Source organism: Carettochelys insculpta, chromosome 3 (assembly GCF_033958435.1).
Source record: "Carettochelys insculpta isolate YL-2023 chromosome 3, ASM3395843v1, whole genome shotgun sequence".
NCBI lineage: Eukaryota > Metazoa > Chordata > Testudines > Carettochelyidae > Carettochelys > Carettochelys insculpta.
Window position 1 is genome coordinate 163,847,503 of NC_134139.1, and position 25,557 is coordinate 163,873,059.

At 44.1% G+C, this 25,557-nt stretch overlaps 1 protein-coding gene across 1 annotated transcript in view; it reads right to left on the reverse strand.

The window, feature by feature from the left end:
- LRRC1 (leucine rich repeat containing 1) overlaps window positions 1-25,557 on the reverse strand; it is a 99,953-nt gene that overhangs the window by 56,024 nt on the left and 18,372 nt on the right. Inside the window, exon 2 of the mRNA XM_074991163.1 lies at window positions 18,991-19,108. Coding sequence (XP_074847264.1) covers window positions 18,991-19,108 — 118 coding nt within the window. The remainder of the gene's footprint in view (window positions 1-18,990; window positions 19,109-25,557) is intronic.

A 25,557-nucleotide genomic window follows, 5' to 3' on the forward strand; every position in this document is an offset into this window, starting at 1 on the left:
ATTCATTACATCTTGTCTGTCAAGCTCTACATAGAGGAGTTATGCAAGAGGAGTTATGCAAGACAGGCAATTAAGCAGTAGGGATACCTTTGTTACTCTTGTACACAAGGTTTCTCCCTGTCAAAGATCATCCTGTGATTTTACCTGGAAAATAAGGTTCAAAAGAGCACACAGCAAGTTCATAAAGAACATACCGACTCTACCCATCCCTGAACAGAAACATAAGTGCTAAGTTTGACTTTTGAATTAAACAGCTTTCATCCGATTCCCCAATTTGAATCTTTTCCATATAGGACTAAACTGGCCATAACACAGGGTCAGAAAGAAGGTGCCACTTGACATTCAGACTTAGTCGCACGGTGCCTGTTGCAATTCCCAATTTATAGCCCTTTTAAAAGGTACAGCATATTCCTTTCTACTGTCCAACATGCAGGAGAGATGACCCATTGGTCTGCCCGTGCTATACTCCTTCTTGTACCCTTACAAAACAATGGACAGGAGGAGACTCAACCATATTAGCCCTAGAACTTCCTTGAGTGTTTGGGCTTTATTTTGACATTTCTGCACTAAATATTTCAGTTAGCATTAGATTTTAAGTCCTCAAAGCAGGAAGCATAACTTCTCATTGTACAGCAGAAAAAGCATGCAGTCAGCACTATATAATATCTACATCAAGACAGGTGCTGCAGTGATGGGTATCACAGTTGAAAAATTGAGCACCCAAAATCTTGTCTTTCTGCAGCCCAAACTCAATTAGTAACTTGATTTTGAAGAAGGGGCAAACACAAGGAGGAATTATTTTCAATCTGGTTTGGTTATCTTTGAAGGAGGCATGTAGCAACAGGACATATAAAAAACAAAACAAAAACAAAAAAAACTAACTTGAAATCCACTAAAAAAGGAAAACCTAAGAATTTCAGGAACTAATTATGCTCTAAATTACCATGCAACTTTATGGTTTTATAATCACATTTTACAGAAATTCTCATCTATTGCTGTATGAAAGACTCACACAAAAACAGAACACATAAGTATCCTGAAAATATTTATCAACTCTTTTTCATTTCAAGTATCATTTGTAACATCAGCAAGGGTAAAATTAAGGCCAAGACTGATTTTCTAAAGTGACACAAAGCCCCTTATTTTCATAGCATGCAAAGTTTCCTATTATAAAGTTGTGCAGACAGCCTGATTTAGATCATTTATAGTTCTGATGCATTCATAGATTAAAAGAACCATTTTCTGGCCATAAGAACATGCCTTCCTGGAACAACTTCTCCTGTTTTGGATTCAAATAGAACCCAAAGCTTATGATTTCACTGCAGGAGCAGAAATGCCTTCAGAAAGTGGACACAAACACTGAGGGTATTTGGGTAAGTGGAGATAGAGGAAACTTGCCCATAACATGTCTCTCCCTCTTTCCACCAACACCTACTTCCACATATATCCCCACAAAACATTAATTCAAATTCATCTCAGTCATTCTATCATAAAAGAGGTAAAAAAAAAAATAATAATCAGTGAAGGTTGACACCTCAGTTCATGTTACTTCATTACAAAATGACCTCAAGAAAGGATTACCAAGCAAACTGCAATATCTGGATGCTGAAGGTCAATTTAAAGCAAATTATTCAAACAATATTTCTGGGCACCTTTTACTTAAGCAGTTAAAGAAAATCACAAGGTGTAGGTGAGCAGAAAAACATACAAAATAAGGTCCAGGAGGAAACATTATTAAGAATCATCCTGGATTAGTAATTATAGTAAAAGAAAGAATGGTTCACAATGGAAGACATGATAATCAACAGAATAAAATACTGAGGTCCTTGAGACAGTGTTAAATTTCAGTAGGTTGTGCAGCTTCTTCCATTTCTGTTCACTATTAAGTTTCATAGTTGATAGTTAAACAGTACATCCATGCCAAGACTAAAAGCCAGCCAGGTAAGACACTTTCCTCACTGTTGCTGGATAACAGACTCAAATCCTGCTTAAATACCCAAGATTTTTCTAATGGTGCACATAGATGAATGCACTGCACTCATATGCGGTGCCCCAGATGTTTTGGCATACACAGACTATGTGCAGGCACTCCCAACTAGTAAGGCTATAAAGCACTCAAAAGCTTTACGACGTATGACAATGCAGTCAGGCTGACAGCATGAAAATGCTGTGCTAGAACACAAGCAGATAAAAATCAAGCTCAGCAGTCATGGATGTAAGAGGATATACTTTTTTCCAGGCAGGATTGCTCACTGATAATTTATTACTCATGTTTAAAAAAAAATTATGCTTGTCGCTGACAATTTAGCAAGCTTGGGATATTTAATGTACAAATGACCTTCAGAAAAAAACACTGAATAATTCCTTGGATTGTCTAACCCAAGCACTACTTTCATTCAAGGTTTTAACCAAGAACCTTGTGTATTTCACACTTAGTTTAGCATTATTTTAGCTTTCTCCGTAGTAGGTTTTCACAATAAAGTGAAAGCAGCCTTGTTCTGGAAACCACTTAAATAAAACTAGGCCAGCTAGTTCTACGCAAAATACAATGTGGTTTTATGTACTGTTCCTGCCCCATGTCTCCCAAAGCACTTAAAGTAACAAATTAGCTGCTTCACTTGCTACCTAATGGATGAATCTATTGAGCACTTCACAACAATTCACACCATTTTCAACAATAACTGTTTTGCAGATACAAAAGGGGCTAGCTAAGGATATGTCTACACTATGCAGCTTTCAACAATATGGCTGTGTGGACACAGCCTTGTCATTAAGAGTCAGCTTGTGTGAATATGGTTTGTCCTCACTTTCACAGACAAAATACTTCCACACCCCTCGAGGGGGTTTCACTTTGCCAGCAGGAGAGCACGTCTGACAATGAAGCAGCACTCACAGTTTCACTTGCTGCAGCAAAAATTTGTTGTTTGGGAGGAACAGGGGTTAAAACACTTGTGAACAACAAAAGATATCTTGATCAAGTGCAAGTGTAGAAATACCCTAAGAAATACCTTGGCAGCAACGGTCTAGTCCAGGGGTTTTCAGGACAAATTATTTGGTGGCCTCAGAGTGCACAACTCTTGCTATCGACCGCACTCACACGTTTTCTGTAACATACTTAACTATAGGAAAGACAATTAAATATACACACCCAAATCATTGTAAATTTAATATGTTGCTACCTAATAAGTCCGTCATGAAAACTGGTATTAACAAACATACAAGTTTTCACAGCAAACTTACTCAGCTCCAGCAAGCCTGAGGACAAATTAAGCCCTGGATGGGGTGTGTGGCCATGGAAGGCAGCCAGGGTGTAGCAGGAGTGTAGCCTAAGAACGGTGACCCCAGTAACCAAAACACCAAGGCAGCATGGTTAGGAGCAGTAGGGATGGGAAAGGGCCACTGTTTTGGCCTTCCACACCCCATAACAGCCCAGGAGCCTGTGGCCACAAGAAAGGCGCCGGTGGCTGCATGAGGCCCTGGTGGCCACATCTGAGAAAAACTGTTCTAGTCAGTACAGAAGGTCAAGTCCAGGCAGCATTTGCAGCCTATTGGCCAAATTATTTCAATTGCCAGTATAAATATGGATGGCTCCCCTTTGATCTAAAACATTAAATCCTGATACACACCACCATCAGAAGCCACCCTGTGAATGTCACCGACACCCTTCAATTGGTTCAATGTTCCACAGCCTCCAAAAAAATCATCATATTCCACGTAGGTTTGAGTTTTCTTACAGAGCTGCACATACTGGCGGGCCACTTGTCCTGGGCTTGCAATGCTTATGGGTCAGAATGTAACGCAGTGACTGCTCCATGCTTTTGTCAAACAACAGACAGCGAGGGGACTGCACAGGTTTACGGGATTTTTTTTTAAAAAGATGCAAAAATTGTGGGATAGAGATGACATTATGGGATAGAGAGTTTCATAATGGGAAGATGACCCCTTGTGCCCAGTCACCCCTACATGACCTCCTTCTCCACCATACATTGCCAAACAATATCGTGTTTGGCTATGCCATTAGGATAGCTGGCCACACTGCACTATACTATGCAACCAACACCAGCAGCATGCGTTAGTGCTGCACAAGGAGCCAATGCATGTGCACACACAAACACGCTAACTGCACGCTGTTTGTATTGTCCACGTGCCCTGACTCGTTCTGGAAACGGAGAGTTCAGCTCAGATTTTTCAAAAGACATTCAGAAGTATTTTTCTCTCAGTGGCGTGATGCGTTAGTGCACTGAAGTTCCTCATGGCCGGGCCAAATCTCTTCTGTCTCTGCTCACTTATCAAGATACTGGAAATGTTCCAGACCTCCCTGTAAAGGGAAGGATGGGCTTTTTCTTTCCACTTCTGAAGGTGTTGTGAGTCTCTTGCTCAACTTTCAAGTCCCTGTTTCAGAAATGGAGTACTATGGGCAGTGATTAAACTCTTCGGCTGATATTTACTATTATTTTTAGAATGGATCAATAGCTCTGCCATGGCTCCTCTGAGATGCATCTATGGAACAATCTTGCATCCCACTGGGAAGGTCTAATTGTCAGTTATAAATTTAGCCAGTGGCAGGGTGGGGAAGAAAGAGGGAGGGAAGAACACTTCAACTTTCTTAACTCCCTGAGCAGTCCCTCTTCAGCTTGCCCCTGGATTACCAGCTACTGGCTACACTGGCAAAGGCTTACAATTAGGGAACAATGCGTCCCTCAACCCCCAAACTATGCCTATGTTAAAAGTGGGGTGTATGGCTCTTGCCCCCCACCTCGTTCATGCACTTCTACAAAGGTTCTGTCCTCCGGCCCTCCCTGCTCCAGGCCCAGTGCCCCACAACCACAGGAAACTGGGCTGGCCCTGATCCCACCTCTGCCCCCATGTGAGAACACCACCACCCCACCCAATAACATGCAAAGCTCATGTCTGTGCTGCTCGGCTCTGAAGGTAGCTCATCTGCTGCCAGCTGTGCTAAAGTAAGGGTGCCAATACTGTGACCCTTCCCTTAAATGATTTTTGGGTTGGGACCCCAACTGTTATAACACCATGAAATTTCAGATGTCAGTATCCGAAACCAGAAAAGTGACAATATTTAAAATCCTCTGGGCATGAAATTGTCCACAATGGACCCTGACTTTAGTAGGGCTCTCTATGGCTCCTAGATGAGTAGTATCTCCCTCTGTACACCTACTAGCCCAGTTCACAAGCTGAGGGTACGTAAGACACACAGAACTGCTTGCACAGAATGGAGGTGGTCTGTACAGCGTTGTGTAAAGCTCCAAAGGCAGTTCACTGACCTTGACTGAGATTAGCTTAATTCCTATGAGAAAAGGCTTCAATTCAGATGTTTGGGAAGGTGGCAACTGCAATCCCCAGCAACCGCAGAAGGGACCCCATTCAGGTCCTGTTTGTCCCAACCTCCTCCCACCGACCATGGCTGGAGTGTCCCTTCTCTCTCTTACCCACTTGAAACTGAAGTGATGCTCTGGAAGCAGTCGGGCTGATTAAGCATGACACCATTGCTTAAAATTGATTGAGCCATGCCCCCAACTCTGCTGCTCCACACCCTGTGGAACTTCAAGTACACGGCGTGACAAAGTCCGTCTTGTTCCTGGGCCTCTGGCCTCTACTCAGGCCACTGGACCCACTTAAGGGCCCTGTTGACCTTGCTGGGGTGAGGGGTGATCTGGGGGGAACCCGGCCACTCATGCCAGGTTCCGGCCCAGGGACCCTATGTGACTGCTAGTGAGAAGGGCTGACTCCCTTAGCCTTTGGTGCAGCAGCTCTTCTCCCTGGGCCACTTCCCTAGACAATTCCCCCTGGCACCTTCTCGAGGCTGCAGCTGTAACGAATCCTCCTCTCAATGCGCTGCAGCTCCTCACTCTCCCTTTGTGGTTTCTGGTGTTCCTGTTCCTTTCTTCTGCTCCCCTCTCTCACTACTCTGGTCTCCTCACCTCTCTCCACTTGCCTCTCACACTCTCTCTCGCCCTTCCCACTGTGAAGGGTTTTTAAAAGCCTCTTTTTAGCCCAGTCATGGAGTCAGCTGGCCCCACTTAGGCTGAGCCATCTCCCACCCAGCTCCTTGTGACTGTCCTGCAGGCCCTTCTGCTTCTTTGGGTTCCCTCTGAGGAGGCCTTCCACCCTGGCCCTGCCACAATGGAAAAACCTGGAGTGGGAGGTGGGGGCATTTGCCACTTCCCCCTTATTTGGTACCTCTACCTAGGATACCTAATCAAGGACCAGAAGCCCTTTGTCCTAGGTGCTGTACTAAGAGAACAAAGACTGTCCCATTCCGTAGAGCTTACGTGTATTGCCATGCCTTGCTTCTGGATGATTTATAATCATGTTCCTTACCCTGTTGTGTACACAAGTGAGCAAGGGATGGAAATAATGGATGCAAATCCATCCCTCCTTCCTGCTGCTTTTCTGGGTTTCAAAAATGTCAGCAAGATATTAGATTATAAAGTAAAGTGGGTTACACAGGCAGAACAAGTGATGCTACAGACAATGAAGAAGCAGTAACAGAGGGGGGAAAAAAGCTACTCTTGCAGATTTGTTAGTGAGGAATTTAAGCCACCAGTAATGGTAGGGAACAATGGGTAAGTAGAGATGGTCAATTACAGGCTAACATGAAAAGGATGAAAGGGTTCAAAGGAGAGATGGAAAGGAAAGTGCATCCTTGAGTAGTTGTTCCGGGTAAATTACATGGAGAATGGCATGTATTGTGAATCATTAAAGAGGGAGGAGATAACAGCAAGTGGAATGAGTGAACAGGGGTGGTGACTAAACAGGAGTTCAGCAAGTCCATGGAGAGATTTCCAGTAAGAATATTTTTCTCTCATATCCAAAGATGAGCAGGAGAGAAATGGTCTCAGTTTCTGAAGTGGCAGAGTAGTAGGGCCCTAGTCTTCTGCTGCCAAAATTGAAGGATTTAAGAAGACTAAGATGATTATACAGTAGTGCACAGATGAAGTATAACTACAGGCTCACTGGATTCACACTTAAGTAAGATTACAAGTTACTGTTCAGATCATTTTCTCCAACAGAGATATGTTTAAAAAAATGCTTTAGCCAAATTCACTGTTGGAAAGCCACTCCTTTATTACATCTTCCCTAATTATACAATTCCAGTGAAAGACCTCACTGTGAGGGGGACCTTTTCATTCCTAACCACTAACAGAAACCTACATTTCCATCTTCAGTAACCTTGCACTAGGCAAAGTGCTAGAATTCATTCTGCTCTTCATTTCTGAAGCCTCTGCAGAAGTAGTAGCCTTACCACTTCTATTCTGTGCATACCCAATTCATTTAGTCTCACATGGACATACCCTCTGACCCACTCATCGTTTTTATAGGGCCGTTTTGTAAAAATAAAAAGGAATGCTGCAGGGCCATGGGAAGATTAGAATGCTGGCAGAACTCAGAGACTAAAACCAAACATAATACATACTTCTTCTTCCATAAGTCCTTAGTCTAAACGTTGGCTCAAAGAAGATATCCAATCTGGAGTACAAAGTAAATGTCTGATTGGAAGAGAGATACTGTAGTCTCATATAGAAAGCCACTCAACCACACTTTTATTAAGTTTATACACCAAAAAAGCATAATAATATAGAGGGTGGTATTAATTTGCCTATGAAGACTGCCTATATAGTCCCAATATACTTTGACCATTCTGAGAGGAGTTTTCATGGCTTCCACCAAGACTGGAGATTGGTCTAGATATATTTATGCTGTTCCCATCAAAATCATGGTAGACTATTGTTTTGGGGCTAGGGAGACACACACTGAGGGGTCAGACTGCATCACTATGCAGACTTGGGAATGAGGATGAGAAGCACCTTCCTGGAACTGCATTCAGAGCTCACCCCAGCTCTGTGGCACAAGGGCACCAAAAAGACATCTACCCTCTCAGTATGCAAGTGTGCAGGGCCATTATTGCATCCTGCTGTGAAGGATCATGACTTTTGACAATGTGTGTGGAACAGTGGATGACTTTGCAGCAACAGGATTCCCAAATTGCAGCAGGAGGCTAGATGGCAAACATATCACAGTTTTGGCCCTGGATCTTCTTGCAGAGTACAAGTACCTCAATAGAAAGGGGTACTGCTCTACAGCAGAGCATGCAGTTGTAGATCACTGCTGGCATTTCACAGACATCAATATGGGATGATCTGGGAAGGTGCATGACCCAGGCATCTTCAGGAACACTGGCCTGTACAGAAAGATCCAAGCAGAGACTTCTTTTTCGCCCCAAAGTATTCCAGTGGGATTTGCTGAAATGCCCACAGGGATCCTGGGAGACTTAGCAGACCCCTTAGGCTGAGCAGATGCAAAATGACCATAGAACAGTAGTTTTCAAACTCTTTTTATTTATTTATTGGCAATTCAGTTAAAGAAAATTATTCACACTCATGACCCTAATGGAGCTGAGATTGAGGTGCGGGAGGAGGCTCTGGGTTGCCACAGGGGAGTGGGGTGCAGGATGAGGCCAGGGATGATGGGTTAGGGGTAAGAAGGAGACTATGTTTAGGGACAGGGTCAGAGGACTGGAGAGTGAGGTTGGGGCAGGGGCTTACTTCAGGAGGCTCCCAGTCAGTAGTGTCTGTCCTGGCATTGCAGACTGCACTGCACCTCGCAAGTGACCAGTAGCAGGTCCGGTGCCTAGGCAGAGGCATGCAAGTAACTCCCTGTGGCTCTCATCTGCAGGAACTGGAGCACCAAGTCAGTACTCAGGTCAGGGACAGCATTCAGAGTGCCATGTCCCCCCTGCCTAGGACCCAGGCCCACTGCTGGCCACCCTCCAGGGCACAGCATCACAACAGGTTGGGGCGAGTTTTATTCAAGGTGTGAGTAGAGGCCCAACTTCAGGCAGCTGCCAGGTTTCCTGGATGCTGAGCAAGGGGACCCAGTGCTTTACACTCTGTGACCAAGTACTGGGTCACAACACATAATTTGAAAAACACTGCTACAGAATGTGCACGTGGCAGATTGAGAACATAAGAACAGCCATACTGGGTCAGACCACCTCAACTACTATCCTGTTTTCCAACAGTGGTCAATGCCTGGTGTTCCAGAGGAATGAACAGGTAATCATCAAGTGATCTCTCCCCGTCACCCATTTTCAGCTTCTGACAAACAGAGGCTAGGATACCATTCCCATCCATCCTGGCTCATAGCCACTGATGGACCTATCCTCCATGAATTCATCTAGCTCTTGTTCTGAGCCTTGTTAAAGTCCTGGTCTTCTCAACATCCTCTAGCAAAGAATTCCACAAGTTAATTGTGCCTAGCATGAAGAAATACTTCGCTGTTGCTGCCTGTATGACAGACAGGTTAAATCTAAAATGAGAAAAATATTTCTGTGGTCATAGCAGCCTGCTGTGAACTCCATAATATTTGTGAGGCCAAGGTGGAAAGGATCTCCCAAGGTGGAGAGCTGAGGAGAGGATTCTCTCATTGCTAAATTTGAGCAGCCAGATTCTAGGTCGATTAGAGGGGAAACAATGGGGGGCTATTCAAGTCAGCGAAGCAACATTTTGACAAAGAAAAAACTAACTTTTTCTAGACTGCATTCTGCCATACTGTGTTAACTTGCCACCTTGCATAAAAACTGGGATGACATCTGACAAGGATTTACAGTCAGCAAATGATCACTATGTATCATACCAGCAGCAACCACCACGTGTAGGGGACGAAGATTGCTTATCTTCTTGAGAGACTTTGTCTTTAAATACCAGTTAGCCCCAGGCACAAAGGTTTGGTGGAATGGGAGATAAGAGTGCACGACATGTAGGCACTCACAGCTATGTGCAAGCTGCACTTTGGAAGCTGTCCAAAAGGATGGACTGTATAGGGCACAGAGATGTTTCAGGAAGTTGCAAGGAATGTGTAGGAGGTGTTTGGGGAAAAGCAGTTCCATCTCAGCTGCAAGGCAGTGGTGGGGCAAGAACTGAGCATGATTAAGAACTTCAACATCTCTGTTTGCTCCTCCATCTCTTTTGTCATTCACTCATGGCCCTTTACAACTTGTGGCTGCTAGGCAGGGCTGCAGAACAGCGGCAGGGAGCTGGCTGCTCCTGGTTGCTCCCTGCCAGAAGGAGCAGCAGAACGTGATGGGGGAGGGAGTGCAGAGGGAGGACAAAATTGCCCCCCAACCGGTACCAGGAAGCAGGAGAGAATGTAGTAGCCTCAGGGCTGTATGTGGGGAGGGGGGAAAATGTGACCTGCACTTTAGATTGTGCCCCCACCACACTATGGAGAGGCACCAGCTAAACAGGAGTGGGTAGAAATGGGGAGGAGGGGAGGTCTAGGACAGAAGGGAGGGTGAAAAGCCCTTCTCTCTCTTCCCTCCCAATCTAGGAGTTGGCACCTATGCCTTGAGGGTTTTGGGTTTTGAGGTTTGGTGCACTTCTCAGGACATGTCCTCCTTGCTCAGAGTAGCATCAACTGAAAAATACTATTTTCCAGAGCTCTCCTCTCCTGCATCATGCACGCCACCGACAGACTGCGGGAATTGCCTCAACTCCTCCAGAGTGGAAGAGAAAAAATTCCCAGACCTTTAATCTTAGAGGACTGGATGCCTATGTAGCTGAGTACAGGGCAGTGGAGTTCAAACTGCTTACCAGAGTGGTCAGGATGAGGATTGTGGGACACCTCCTGGAGGCCAGTTATAGCAACATAACCAAGCATGGTGTATACACCGACACTCTGTCAGTACAACTTTGCTGCACAAAGCTCCATGCCTCTCATTGAGGTGGTTTTCTTTTTCCAGCAAAGCAGAGAGTTCTGTTGGCAGAAGCAGCATGGCAGTGTATCAGCATAACACTGGACATACACAAGGGTTGGACTTGGTCAATAACTGTGTCACACAGACAAGGCCACCGGAACAATTAAAAGTCATTGTTTAGTATGTACTGTAGACTGGGAAATAAACTCTGAAAAACAGCAGATGGGAAAATAAGTGAAATACAGACTATCAAAAGGATGTTTGGTCTGTGACACTGCCATAAGACATCACCAGCTTTCTGCCAAAGCAAGTCAACTTTCAAGTGTGCTGCAGGGGAGGGGAGCTGTGTGCCTCCTAATAACGTAAAATATTAATGTCTGCCAGGGGAAAAAAAATAAGACACCTCACCTGTTCTTTGATATTCACATCTCTGACTCACTCCACATTTTAAAGAAGAGCTGGGGATGGCAGTGGTGGGAATATGTCCATAAGATCCACATGCAGACACAGCCTTACAATGGGATAACTAGTGACAAGTGTGCAAGTAAACGAGACATAATGTGAATTAATGCTACTTACATAGTTTACTCAAGTCTCTTTCCCCGTCCCCAGTGCCATAAGGCCTGGAGAAGAAGTAAAGCTATGTACAAAAGAAAGCGACCCCGACCCCCACCCCCACCCCCTGCTTCCATACTGACAAACGAAGAGTGATGTTAAGAAGCTATAGGACCTGCACCTGTTCTTACATTAATGCCAGTACAAGAGAGTTTGAGTGAATCTAAATGTGTAGAAACCAGCGTTTCCTAATTATCTGAGAAAGCACCACCACTCTCATGCTTTCCTATTCACTTTTTAGAGAGGGCATCTGCAAATCAAGTCTAGGCTGAATTCCAGATCCTGTTTTTAACAAACTGTTCTCAGACAAAAAGCCATTTAACAATACACACAAATAATAAATAGGTCATTCTAACAGTTGGCAGAATTGAGCCAAAAGTACGTGACAGTTACTCACCCTGTGCAGTAACTGAGATTCTTTCAGATGCTGTCCCAGCGGATGTTCCACTTCAGGTGACTGTATCCCTCTGCCTTTGACCAGAGTATTCACTAGCAGCATTCATCTGAGTCAGGCACCTCCTCTACCAACTTCATGTCATTGCTGGCATCTGGCTAGCACCACACAACCACACCCTCTCAAGTGTCTTCTCCACCAGAGAATCTAGAAATTGAACTCCCAAGTAGAGAGGAAAAGGGCAGGTAGTGGAGCATCCACAGGACAACCATCTCAAAGTACCTCAGTTACTGTACAAGGTACTGTACTGTGAATGGCTGGCTAAATACAAAAGCAGCTTCCCTTCCCTTGATGTTCACACCTCCAGATCAACTGCTGGTAGTAAGCCTCATGCTTGCTGACTGAGCTAACCTTGTTATCCCCACCCCTGCTCTGGCTTATTTATACCTGGCCCTGCTGATTTCCAAGACCGGCATCTGATTAAGTGAGGCTGTGCTCACGAAAGCTCATGCTCAAAACTTTTCTGTTAGTCTACAGGGTTCCACAGGACCCTTCGTTGCTGTACAAGGTGAGTAAACTTCTCTTCTACTTTGAGCAGCGTCACTGTGGGTGCCCCACTTCAGGTGACCATTGAGTACTGCCTCCGTAAATGGAAGGGGCTTTGGAGTTGCATTGGGCCACTGATAATAAAATAACCAGCAGTCATGTAGCACTTTAAAGACTAACAAAATAGTTTTGTTAGAATACAGACTAACACAGCTACTTCTCTGTTACTATTGATAATAAAACAGTAACTCCTACCAAATTACCCAAACTTAAGCTCTGATTGCATAGTGTTTTCTGAACATGTGTGCAAATGTCCAGGTGGCCACTTTACAGATGTTCATGTGGAAAAAAGCTACTGAGGTTGATAAAGACCTGGTGGAGTGGGTTCAGATCCCTGTTGGGGGCTTGTGTGTCCTCCTTTAGTACCACTAGGAGGACATGCACAAATCCTGTCTAGTTTCTGCTTGGAAAATGAGGAAACTTCAGATTGTTCTGAAATTGAAGAAAAAGTTTCAATGACTTTCTGAAGGTCTTAGTTGTCTCAAGGTAGCATGCTGGTGTGTCTCTCATATTCAATGTGGAATATTGAGTCCTCTGCCCCCATACAGATTGGGGAAGAACAAGGAAAGATGGATTTGTTGGTTCAAGTGGAAAGAGGAGGGTAATTGGAGGTAAAAAATTTATAACAACATCTTAGGGTGACTTTGCCCTGAAAAAGATGATATATGGTTGGGGTGACCATCCATCCCATTTTGAGTGGGACAGCCCCATATTTCAGGCACCTTGAAGGCATCCCATTTTATTTTAACAAAGGAGCTAATTGCCCCGTATTTGCACGGCTTCTGGGAGCGCATGGGCACAGCTTCCACCTGGTTCCCCACAGCTTGGGGAGCCACAATGGTACGGCTGCCGCCTGGCTCCCAGCAGCTCATGGGAGCCAAGAGTACACTGGCACAGCTGCCGCCTAGCTCCACACCACTTGGGGAAGCTGGGAGCCGGAGCCAGACCCAGGCGGCTGCACCTGGCTCCCAGCAACCTACTGCTCGCGGGAGCCGGGAACCAGACTGGCTCTGCTGCGCCTGGCTCCCCATGGGTGGAGGAGGTAGGAGAAGCACTAGCAGACTGCTGCCCCTTTCCCGGATCTCCATGACTCCAGGGAGCCAAAAGGAGCACCAGCATGGGGTGACCTCAGGGCCATTTCCAGCACCTCAAGGCACGGGGCAGGCAGGAGATGCCCCTTGGAGCCAGAGAGCACGTCTCTCCAGCCCAGTAGGGTGGCAGCTCCCACGAGGCAGCCACTGCCTGACCTGAGGCGACCATCTGTCCCATTTTGGCCAGGACACTTCCCCCCAACACCCGCCTAAGTTCCTCGTATTTATGCTAAGGGAGGACGCTCACCCTGTATACAGTGGGTGTGCCACGAGGGTCCTTAACTTTCCCACTCATCAGGCACCTATGATACCAATGAAGAACAACAGATTGATAGATGTGTTAGCAATTTGCTAATGGGGCCCTGGTAAGGCAGCATACTGGCAAGTTCAAATCCCAGGGTGGGGCAGGTACTCTTATTTTAGGATAAATGTCTCTGATATCTGCAAGAAAGTTTTGGGAGATGGGGGAATACAGATTTCTCCCTTTTTCTTTAGGACACTTTTCCCGGTGAGGGTTCACTTTCTAGTGGAAGGTAGTATGCTATAAGTGAGATGAGGGATAGGCCAAAATTCTTGGGTTACAGCATGCATTCTAAAGTCATTGGTAATGGGGCAGTAACAGCCCAGGGACAATCTGTTTTTGCAGCAAATGTATTTATGTACTTCTCTATTTATGAAGTATTGTGTACATCTGTACCTCTACTGTCCAATAATATATCTGTCAAGCAGGTCAGTTTATTGTGATAGAACTAGGTAGAAGCCATGTTCTCATGTGAAGCCCATCCAGGTTTATAATAAAAATTAATAATAATAATATTATTATAATGGAGATACACATCTCCTAGAACTGGAAGGGAACTTGGGAGGTCCCCTGGACCAAGCACCATCCCTGACATCTATTTGCCACAATCCCTAAAATGGCCTTCTCAAGGATTGAGCTCACAACCCTGGGTTTAGCAAGCCAATGCTCAAACCACTAAGTTATCCCTCCCCCCAGGTTTGGGTGAAAAACCTGTTCAACATCGTGCAACAGCAATTTCAGCAGACCTGGAAGAGTGTGTGGTGCACATACCACCATCCTCAACCAGAGAGCTTAGTTTGTCTGGGCCATGCTGCAGCTATCAAGATGACTTTAGCCTTGTCTCTCAGTCTGTGTACCACTCTTTGTAGCAGGATGATGGGGGGAAAAAAACAAATATAGCACAGGCCCATTGCCTTTGATGGGAAAAGGCAGGGATTAAAACCCCAAGCCTGCTCTCAACCAGAAGAGTGTGCATTTGTAATTCAGAGATGTCACGAAGAGGTTTATGTATGGGTGACCCCAAGGTTTCACTATGCTCTGCAGGACCATGTTGTTTAGCTCACGCTCTGGGTTCTGAGAGAATTCTCTGCTCATTGCACTTGCTGTGGTGGTTTGACATCCTGAGGGATACCAGGCTGATATGATGACACTGTGTCCAGTACACCAGTTCCACAGTGCCCTGGCTTCACTGCACAGGGTGTGTGATCTTGCTCCCACTATCAGTTTATATATATATAAAAAAAGGGGGTGGGCAACAATGGTTTTGTTCATACATCCATCCACCTAGCTCCTGCCACCAGGGAGGTGGATTGCCTATGCTGGCAGGAAAATCCCTCCCACTGGAATAGGACGTGTTCACAATGAAGCACTACAGAGGCACAGCTGCAGTTCTGAAGTTGCACTGCAGCAGTGGTTTAAGATGTACCTTTAAGACCCCTGTGGGGATGTGGTCATTCAGAAGTACAGTGCATTGAGTTCACATTAGCTTCATTCTACATGTTCCCAGTCCCACGTGCCATGATGATTAAGCTTGTATAAATATCATTTCTGAAGCACTGAATGGGTCTTTTGTTGGAGTTTTATTATTATTCCTCCTTCTCTACTGCTGATACCTCAATGGTGAAGGTAAGATGTTCAACGGATCAAGAAAACTTGGTATGGTGCTCATGGAGTTAAGAGATCAGGCACATGGGTGGCAGACACATAGGGGCTTGAGCTTCCCCCTTCAGAGGAGCAATAAAGCACAAGCATCAAAGGCAGCAGGGAATGGCCATCCATCATCCCTGACAAAGCTTCCACTGAGTAGCATTCCTCCCTTCATGCCAAAATGAGAGAGAGACTCACTCTGCCAACAGCATGATAAAGCGTTGCCTGCATATAGCAATTCATTTATATCTTGGCACTTACAATACAATGCAAGTGATATGCGTTGCTGCAGGAGGTGGGGGCAACACTGGCTCTTTAGACACCTCTTTTTTATTTGCAATCTTATTCTATAGTCTATACAGTTGATAGTGACCTACATAAACTCTCCCTCAGCTCATCATTTGAAGGGTGGGGAGAAAGGAAGAAACATTAGTTCTATGACAGGAGAAAGATGGAAGCTTTCATCCTTCACTACATCCTGTGAGGGAACATTCAGCCTACACCCATTTTATCTGTGGAGAACAGTCAGACACGGAAGCCACTGTTGGTAACTAAAATTTAATGAACTGGTATTAGCCCTCATCTGCACTAACCCCTGGTGTCGATCTGTTCTACGTGACTCCAGCTATGCAAGTAGAGTAGCCGAAGTTGACATGCTTACTGTGGCGTCTTGTGTGCGATAATGTCGGCAGAGGCTATTCTACCATCGACGCCAGGCACTCTTTGAGTCCTGGTGGAGTATAAGCAATGATGGGAGAGCGCTCAGAGATGAATTTATCACATCTAAACAGATGCAATAAAACAACAGCTGGTGGATCAATCACTGCAGCATCAATCCCCAGTGTAGTAGAGACAGCCCTTACAGGTTGAACCTCTCTAGTCCAGTACCCTCAGGACCCGACCGGTGCTGAACAAGAGAATTTGCCAAACCACAGGTGGTCAATATTGTCTAGCAGCATTACCAACACTTCCACTGCTTACTTGGTGCTTCAGAGCCATTTAGCAAGAAATTACCGCTACACAGCACAGACTAGAGCCAGGACTGGTGGCTGTACAAAAACTTTATGGGATCAAACGAAACTTGGCCACACCCAGCATATGCAGTTGTCTGACTAACTAAAATCATGCCGGATGAGAGAGTGTACTGGATTTAGAGGGGTCCAACTTGTATTCTGCCTCTGAAGAAACCAGGATGGTCAGAAATTAAAGCAACTAGTACACTAAGGAAAAAGCTAAAACAAGAACAGAACAACTATCTCTTCTGCATACTGTTAAGAGGTCACTGCCCCACCTTCCTAATCATGCACTTGTTCTCTTCTGACAAGCAGAGCTGTTTTTTCTAAATCTGAAAGAAACACAAATGAGCATACCAGTTTTTGCTGAGTATATAAATAGCAAAGACTGATGAACAGGTAGTCACTGTGTAGGAGGAGCCTTAAGTACATTGCGACTCTCTCCTGAATAAAGCTGTTCTGAAGAACAGAAGTGGGAACCCCACAGAACAGATGTATATTTAGAATATTGTAAGAGAATCCATACGAGGGTTTTTTTTTTTTTAAACTGACAAAAATCAACTAAGTTGTGAACAATTCATACAACTGGACTAAATTAGAGACAGTAAAGCCAGTCATTCTGGGTAATAAAATGAATGATTAAGATTGGACCTTGAATATACAAGAGAAATTACTTCCTGCAAACTACTTCAGTCCAAGTCATCACTTCAGAAGTTATTGCACAAGGAAGCATTTTATAACCAGACCTTCACACCCCAGACACACAAACACACACACAAATATTCATTCACACCACCCATTTTTGTTCCAGTTGAACTCTCATGCCAACTTTCAAGGGAAGTAAAGCTGCTTAAGGTTCAATGGCTCTGGCTCCATCAGTTCCTTTGCAGTTATTTATTTGTGGAGCAAAAACAATGCTGAGTCAAAGTACTGTTTCCTTTGGAATTAGAGTGTTGCTACCGCCTTAATTCCAAAGACATTAACACAGACATACACCATTTTTACAATGCAATTACAGGCTGTGCGGCTGAGCAGGTATTTGTTCCTACAGAGCTTTGTGAATATGCATGAAATTATATAGTACAGTGGGAACCTTACAGTCATTCTTTTGCGGGTCAGGGGCTGCACTTCATACTGAATGTCCAGAGAAGGTGTTAGGTAGGACTATCACCACTCACCACCTTCAAAACCAGGAGTGAACGTTTAGGCAGATATGTGAGGAAGTGGAGGAAGCTGGGTGCCTCTACAAATGGAAATTAATACAACTTTCCTTAAAGTTTAGCTTCGCTCCTTTAGCCATTGCGTTTCTTTTCACCTCTATATAGAGTTACATTTTTGTCATCCTTCCCCAACCCAAAACATGGCGATTTTCTTGAGCACACATTAAAGCCACACTGCAGATAGACATGACTGCCTCTCCACTTAACCGTCCCCTGTTCTTCACTAAACCAGACGCATGACCAACATGTGTGACTCCTCTGCCAGGAGCTTAGTGCATGGTTTCTGCAGTACTCCCATTATCTGCTGGCTTGGAAACGACGACACCATGCTTTCTCAACAATGATTTCGTGTTCCTCACCCTTCAGTGCAGAAAGCTACTGTTTTGGGGCCTGCAGAGCCATCTTTTCATTTTCCCATGATTAACAAGTGTTCACCATGCCACAAAGCTGACAAATGACACCAATTTTACTCTCCCAAAGCTTAGAAAAGTTGAAGCGGCAGTACTTGAAGCACGCATTAGAGCTCAACAAGAAAACGCTGCTCCCTGGAGCATAAGTTTTACTTGCAGCAAGGAACAGCAAACTTCAGATTTCAGGGAGAACGAAGGAAGAGAATGGACATGTAGCCAGGGCATTGCCTTTGCCCATCTGTGGGCCTTCTCCCACACATTTTGTTTTCATCTCTACCTTCTGGTTATACATTTAGAAACTGTGCTTGAAAACTTCACCAAGCAGACACACGCAAAGCAAAACGGGACATATGTACATATTTATTCCTTCTGTCAACGATGTTCAATCTTTCAGAAAGGAAGGGGTAGAGGAAATTAGCACTATAGGTCCATGACTGGCTCCCTTTAGCACTGAAGCATGGCACACCCAACCTAGAAAATTTCACGTTTTACCTAGAAGCACATTCCACGTGTTCAAAAGCTTCAGAGCCAGGCAAAGAGCTCAGATAATTTACAGTTTTGAGAACGACAGTATAGCAGAACCTCAGAGTTAGAAACTGACCTGTCAACCACGTACCTCATTTGGACCCAAACTATACAATCAGGAATCAGGCAGAAGCAGAGGACAAACTACTGTGTTAAATATAAAATTACATTTAAAAAAAGAGGAAAGTTTTTAAAAAAGATTCAACAAGGTAAGGAAACTGCTTCTGTGCTTGTTTTATTAAAGTTAAGAAGGTTAAAAGCAGTTTTCTTCTGCATAAAAAAATTTAAAAGCTGTATTAAATCCATAGCCAATTGTAAGCTTTTTGAAGAACACATCATAACATTCTGTCCAGTGTTAAGAACAATCTCTATTCATGAGGTATTTGCAACTCTGAAGTTCTGCTGTGCACAATAGATAGTGGAGAACCAAAAAAGTCTCATTAGTCTAGCTTACCGTTTCGAGACAAGTCAAGTTCCACCAGCTGCATAAAGTTTGCTATTTCTGGAGGAAGCCGCTGAATTTCATTATCACTGAGTCCAAGTTTCCGTAATTTTACGAGCTGGAAAAAGGGCTGAAAGAGAAAATCCCACATTATTATTCATGTAATGCATTTGCAATTTGGTTAAGTTTCATATGTCAAGTTTCTTGGAGGGATAGTAGCATTGGCTGATCTAAAAATATAAAATCCCAGGGACTGCCTCAACAAATACATGAAGTTATACTCAACTAAGTTTTGATAAAAAGCAAGTACGGAATCAACTTAAAAAGACGCCAGATTCATTTCAGAGCCAAAGAAAAATGCTTTCTATCTAGATATTTGTACTGATCTTGCTATGAAAGGTGAATAGACCTTGCAGAACTCTTTCGGAAGAATAAAGGTAATTAAATTAGTGTAGCTTTCAGAACACATGTAAAATTCTAGCCATTACGAAATCACACCCGGCTCAAAACAGGCAGACCAGGGGTTGGAAACTCCCAGAAGGCGTGCCACAGTTGGCATGTAGCCACTTTACAGCGGCATGCTGGGGAGTTCAGCTCCAGCCTGCCTTCTCCCATGGGGGTTGGGGGGAGCAGAGTGGGACGGGCCAGCCCCACCCTGGCAGAGGAGCACGCCCAGCACCTGCGCCTCCACCAACCCTCCTGCCTGCTCCGTGTGAGCCTCAAGTCAGTCACTGAGGGCAGGGCAGGGAAAGGGTAGGGTGGAGGGTTTTGGGGTGGGGGGCAACTGGGGGACTGACAGCAGGGTGTGGGTGTTGCTGGCAGTAGCTGGGGGGCTGCCTGTAGGACAGAGGGGTTTGCGGTGGGTGGCTATGGGCAGGGCAGCAGGATTGTGGGGAGCTGCCAGTGGGGTTCACTGCCTCAGCTGGCTCCCTGACCCTACACTGCTGTCTGCTCTGGCCCAGCCGCAGTCCCTGGGGCTGCCAGCAGGACTCTTGTGTCCCAGCCAGCTCCTGGACCTGACCCCACTGGTCTCTCCCATCCCAGCTGGGACCTGCAGGCTGCCATCTCCCGACTCCTGTGTTGCAGTCTCCTCTGGTCCAGCTGAGGTTTCCCCGGCCCAGGCTTGGGGCTGTGTGGCTGCTGGCAAGATACCCTGGCTTGGGGTCCTTGTGGCTATGGCACTGCCAGTGAGGCTCCCTGGCCCCAGCTGGGGTCCCTGTGGCTAAGGGGATGCTGGCAAGGCTCCCCACTGCAGCTGGTTCCCAGCCGAGGGGCTCATGACTGGGACTGGGCTCCCCACCTTGGGGCCCCCCAACCCCTGCTGGACTCCTAATAACGAGGCTGCCCATGGGGTTCCCCAGAGCGGGCTGCTAGCACAGCTCCCTGCCACCAGCAGGGCTCTGCTGCGCCATCCACAGCTGGAGCTCTCTGGTCCAGCAACATCCATTGTCCCATTGGAAGAGGGATGTCGCCAGACCAGAGTATCCAGGATAAGAGAAGTTCCACCTGTATTAAAATCCCGGATATTTTTAGATATGTAAAAAACTCACTGGATGGAGATTCAAAGACAAAACAGTAAAGCTCTGCATCTTAATTTCATTATTACTAGAGCTGTTGTAAGTAGGACTATTAGTGACTTAAACTAATCACCCGTATTCGACCGCACAGAGGTCAAAAGGTCACATGTTGGCACTCCACCTTGGAAAGGTTGCTGACCTGTGGGCTAAACAGTTATCTAATTGTTATTTAGAGGCTTGCTTTTAAGCAATAGCTTGCTGGTTGTACTTCTAGATAAAAAACTATCTGGTATTATTGGTCTTATGTTTTCAGCCTCTGCAAGAGTTGCTATCTCAGAAGTCAGCATTTTTCTGATTTCAAAGTTTAATATTAAATTATTATTAAATTTTACACAAATATCCACGTGATTCTGCACATCCCAATTATGATGGTTAGAGCACAAAGGGAACTCCCTACTCCAAAAGCCTGTAAGCTCCCATAGTTTTATTACTGTAGAAAAACATGGTGATCACATACTCAATAAAACACCAGCTCTAGGACTACATTGTGATAAGTAGAGAGTTGGATATTACAATTTGCTACTTTGAAAACTCAGAAGAAGGCATTACAAAAGAAAGACTTGTGTTGCCAACTCAAAATTGTGCTGCAAGTCTCATGTTATTTAGGTTTGCATGGTTTTGTTTTTGTTCAAGCCCTTAGCTCCTGGACTGGAGTGATTAAACAAAAAAAAAAAATCTCAGCTTTCATTCAGAAAATGTTTGGGCCCCAATTTCTGCAGCAAAAACATGGACCAAGTATTCACTAAAGGAAACAAAAACATCCCTACAAACAAAAAGACCAAGATGACAAATAAACAGCAGCCCCAATTTTCAACGCTTATCTTTAGGGGGGCCTGACACAAGATCTTTTTTAACCCTTAAGGCTAACAATACGAAACACATTATTAACAAAACTGATTATTTATGACTTGCTAGGAAGTCAAGAAATATACAGAAGCCACTGAAAGACAATTCTGCAGCAAAGAAGGACTAAAACAAAAAAGTATATATTGATCCCTCTTGATGTCAAGGTCTTAAGTTACATGTTAAAAGGAGATTTTACTGCAAATGGGAAAGGACATAAGACACACAATTGTGATGGGAAGGGGAAATGGGTCACAAAAAGCTATTAAGACAGTGTGTACCAGGAAAGTTTAAGAATTCCTCATCCACACAATGCTGTTTATGACATATAAGTAGTGTGTTCATGTTTACAGTATATATTGTCGAGAGCAAAAAAAACGGCATAAGGACCAAATAAGACCAGTCAAGCCTGGTTGAAGATATTTAGCCAAGTTACTAGTCAAAATAAACTAAATCTCATGCATTTAAAATTCTCACTGAAACCCTAAAGCAGCCTAGGAGTTACCCCTACTTGAGTCAATTGTTTGTTAATGGCCAAAACTGCAGTATTTTCTAGTTAAAGAGCTACATGTGTGCGCGCACCTGTTACACTCATCAAGAAAACATATTGCTTTAAATATTTGCTTGGTGTAATCTGATAAACTTGCTTTATTATTAAATGACATAATCAGACTCCTTTCAAAACGCTCTGTTAAGAACCTAGAGGCAACATAACAATTTCTTGTTATTTGACCATGGGCCATGACAGAGTAGCCAGCCAGCATTCACAATATGCTGCGACGGCATGATTTTGACTATAGACCCAACTTCTTTGCAAGTGTTTTGGCAACTCTTTCAGAATACAGTTTCTTTAGTGACTTGGGCTCACCTAAGGAAAGATATCTCCATTTTTGTTTTTTTAAGTGAGCATTACTCATCTTGCTCCGAGTTGTTTTGTAAGGATTTATTAGCAGAAAAAAATTCAAAGCCCAATGCTAATGCTGTTGGTTTAGCCGTAAAGGAAGGGAAAGAGCCACTCATGACAATGACTATAGTCTATAAGTTAAGACATTGTAAAGCAATTTTTATTCTTGTAATGTTTATGACATATATAAATATACACACACAGACAGAACATTTCACTAAGGAATGAAATCTTTCATGGCAATTATAATTGGTCCTTGTGGTGTGGTCAGTCTCATTCCTGGGCCCCAGGCCCTCTGTTTAGTCCACTAGCCCCACCGTATGTACCACGTTACCCTTGCTGGGGAAGGGGGCAGTCTGTGGGGGAACCCAGTCCCCACCCACTTGCTCCGGGTTCCGGCCCAGGGACCCTGGACAGCCGCTACCTGGGAGTGCTGACTTACTTCACCCTGGCCCCTGCAGCCTCTCTCCCTGGGCCACTTCCCCCAGACGCTTCTCCCTGGTATCCCCTTCCTTGAGTGGTAGTTGTGGCAGCTGGTCTCCTCCTTAGTTTGGCTCCTTCAGCTGACCAGCTCCTCCAAGTCTCTGGTGAGGCTCCAGGCCCTCCCTGGGTTGCTGAGGCTCTTCTCTGTCGTAGCCCCAACTGTTTCTCCCAGTCTCCTTCCTTCTCCTCACTTGCCTCCGAAACTCTCTTTCACCACCTTCCCCTTGCCCTGCGTGGAGAAGAGCTTATAAAGGTAGCCCCTGAGTAGGATCAGCTGGCCCTGATTGATTTAGGGCAGCCTACTCCTCAGCTGTTCCTCCTCTAGTTGCCAGCTCTGTCTCAGCTCTCTTTTACTCCTGCCTCCCATCTCCTGGCCCCACCCTGCCACAGTCCTCTTGAACCTGGAAACAAGCAAACCAAAAAATAAACTCACAAGAATTGATAAAACTCCAACTTCTCTGCCATGCAACTACTGCTGGGTTTGTTTGACTGCTCTCTTCTTGAAGAAGAGAGAGCATTAATACACTAGAGTGCTGCTTGAACATTTCAATCTCTTGCCTGAAAAATAATAAGGAACAGATGAAAACAAGGGACAATCAAAAATGTCGTTGCTGAAATGCTAAAGAACACAATTTCTTCCTCCACTACTAGCAGCAAGCATCTCCAAAAGGTTATTTGGGCCTAATTTTCAAGCAATGCCAAGAGTTATATTGAGTAAATTGCAACAGAGACTCTGAATGACTTGAGGGCTCAAGACTGTGTTCACTGAAAACTGAGGCTCTCTTTGAAACAGGAGGGGTGGGCACTTAATGTTTAATTCAAAATAGACTATTAACAATTTTATACATAACTCTGATATCAACTTTTCTTCAGACAAATAATGAAAGTTGGAATTTCAAATTCAAGAAAAAAAAACATACTGCTGGGTATATCTGAAAGTTATTGGAACTTTACGTACTGCTTCACAGAGTACCTATGATTATCGAGGCCCTGAATAACTGAACAGAGGTCAAAACATCACCTGTCTAAAACCAGCTATCGCTTTAAAAAAGAAGCATAAGCATACAGGAGTTACAGATTCAGGAAGAAAAGACTGAGAATTAAAATCTCATGTACAGTAAATTGAGAAACAATCTGAACATGATTTTTTTAAAAAATAGGAAAGGTTATTTATACTCATAAACCCACACTTATTTTCAGACTACTTATTTAGAAGCCTAATTTTAGGCAATAATTTTTAACAAGATGATATGAAAAAAGTCACCAAAACAAGAAAAGCCATCAGCCAAAGCAATCCTCCATTTGCAGTTTTTATTTCATAAATTATCAAAACACTGATTAGAATCATCTATCAGAAACTGTATTATTCCTCTCTTGTGCTACATGGGGAAAGAAGGATTTGAAACTCATTATTGTCACAACCACAAACATTTCTGTGGACAAACAGGCTGAAACCAAAAGAAATGTTAACTCTTCTGAAAAGTCAATTGAAAGAGACAGCATTTGTTCCAAATTATCTCAAAATCTCAGCGATTACAGATAGTTTTATATGTATGTTTGTCATACTACAGATATAGTATAAACATTTTGTATAACCCGTATGAGCACCTTTGTACTGGGATGGTAAAACACAGCTAGCATAGCTTATGTTTTTTGCAGCTGAACCTAGGAACATTGCATCAGTTTGCTACGGAGCTGAATCTGCAAAAAGATATAAATCCTCCCACGGACATAACGAAATACAGCAGAGATTTAACATATCATTGAAGCAGTGCAGTGTGAAAGAGCAAGCACCACTCTGAATGAGGAGGATGGAAACCAAAATACAGAATTTTAGGCCTTGTCTATGCTTACCTTTACCGTTGGGTTGCTTCAGCTATGCAAATTGCACAGCTGAGGTCAACATACCTACAGCAGCGTTGTCTACGTGGTAAGGTCAATGGGGGCAGCTCTCACATTGACACCAGCTACTCTTCTTGTTTTGCTGGAGTATGGGTGTCAATGGGAGGAAGCTCAGAGATAAATTTATTGCATCTTCAATGACGCGCGATAAATTGATACCCAGTGGATCAACCCCTGCCGGGTCAATCTCCAGCATAATGTAGACATACCCTTAGAATAAATCAGAAGAGAGGACTAACTTAACAATGGTTTTATTTCAGATGTTTTTGACTGGTCATTGGAATCCTCTACTGCCAACGTTACAAGTGACGTCCAACAGTCAGCTCAAGTGCATAGTTTAATTAAATATATCTTTACCTTCAGTTGTAGCTAGCACAGAAGAAAACAATTGCAATGGAATTTTTCAGAATACTTCACATACAGTTACAGATTAGTGACAGAGAGAGAGAGAGAGAGAGAGAGAGAGAGGGAGAGAGAGAGACACACGTGTTAGTCTGTATTCTAATCAAAAAAAAAAGCAGTCAAGTAGCACTTTAAAGACTGGGTGATGAACTATCATGGGATAGACCCACTTTTTCCTGAAGAAGTGGGTCTGTCCCACGATAGCTCATCAACAAATAAATTATTTTGTTAGTCTTTAAAGTGCTACTTGACTGCTTTTTTGTTTTGGTAGTTACAGATTACACTGTATCAGAAAATTCAAACTACCCTTGTAAGCCTACATGTATGGTGAGCTGGAGAGTGCATCTCAATACAATTTAAATCAATGTTGTATATTGTACAGTTTAAGATGACTGGTCTTCAGTTTTAAATCAAAGGGAGTTACATACATTTAAAAATATGACACTCAGTGAGACTGTTTTTTTAATA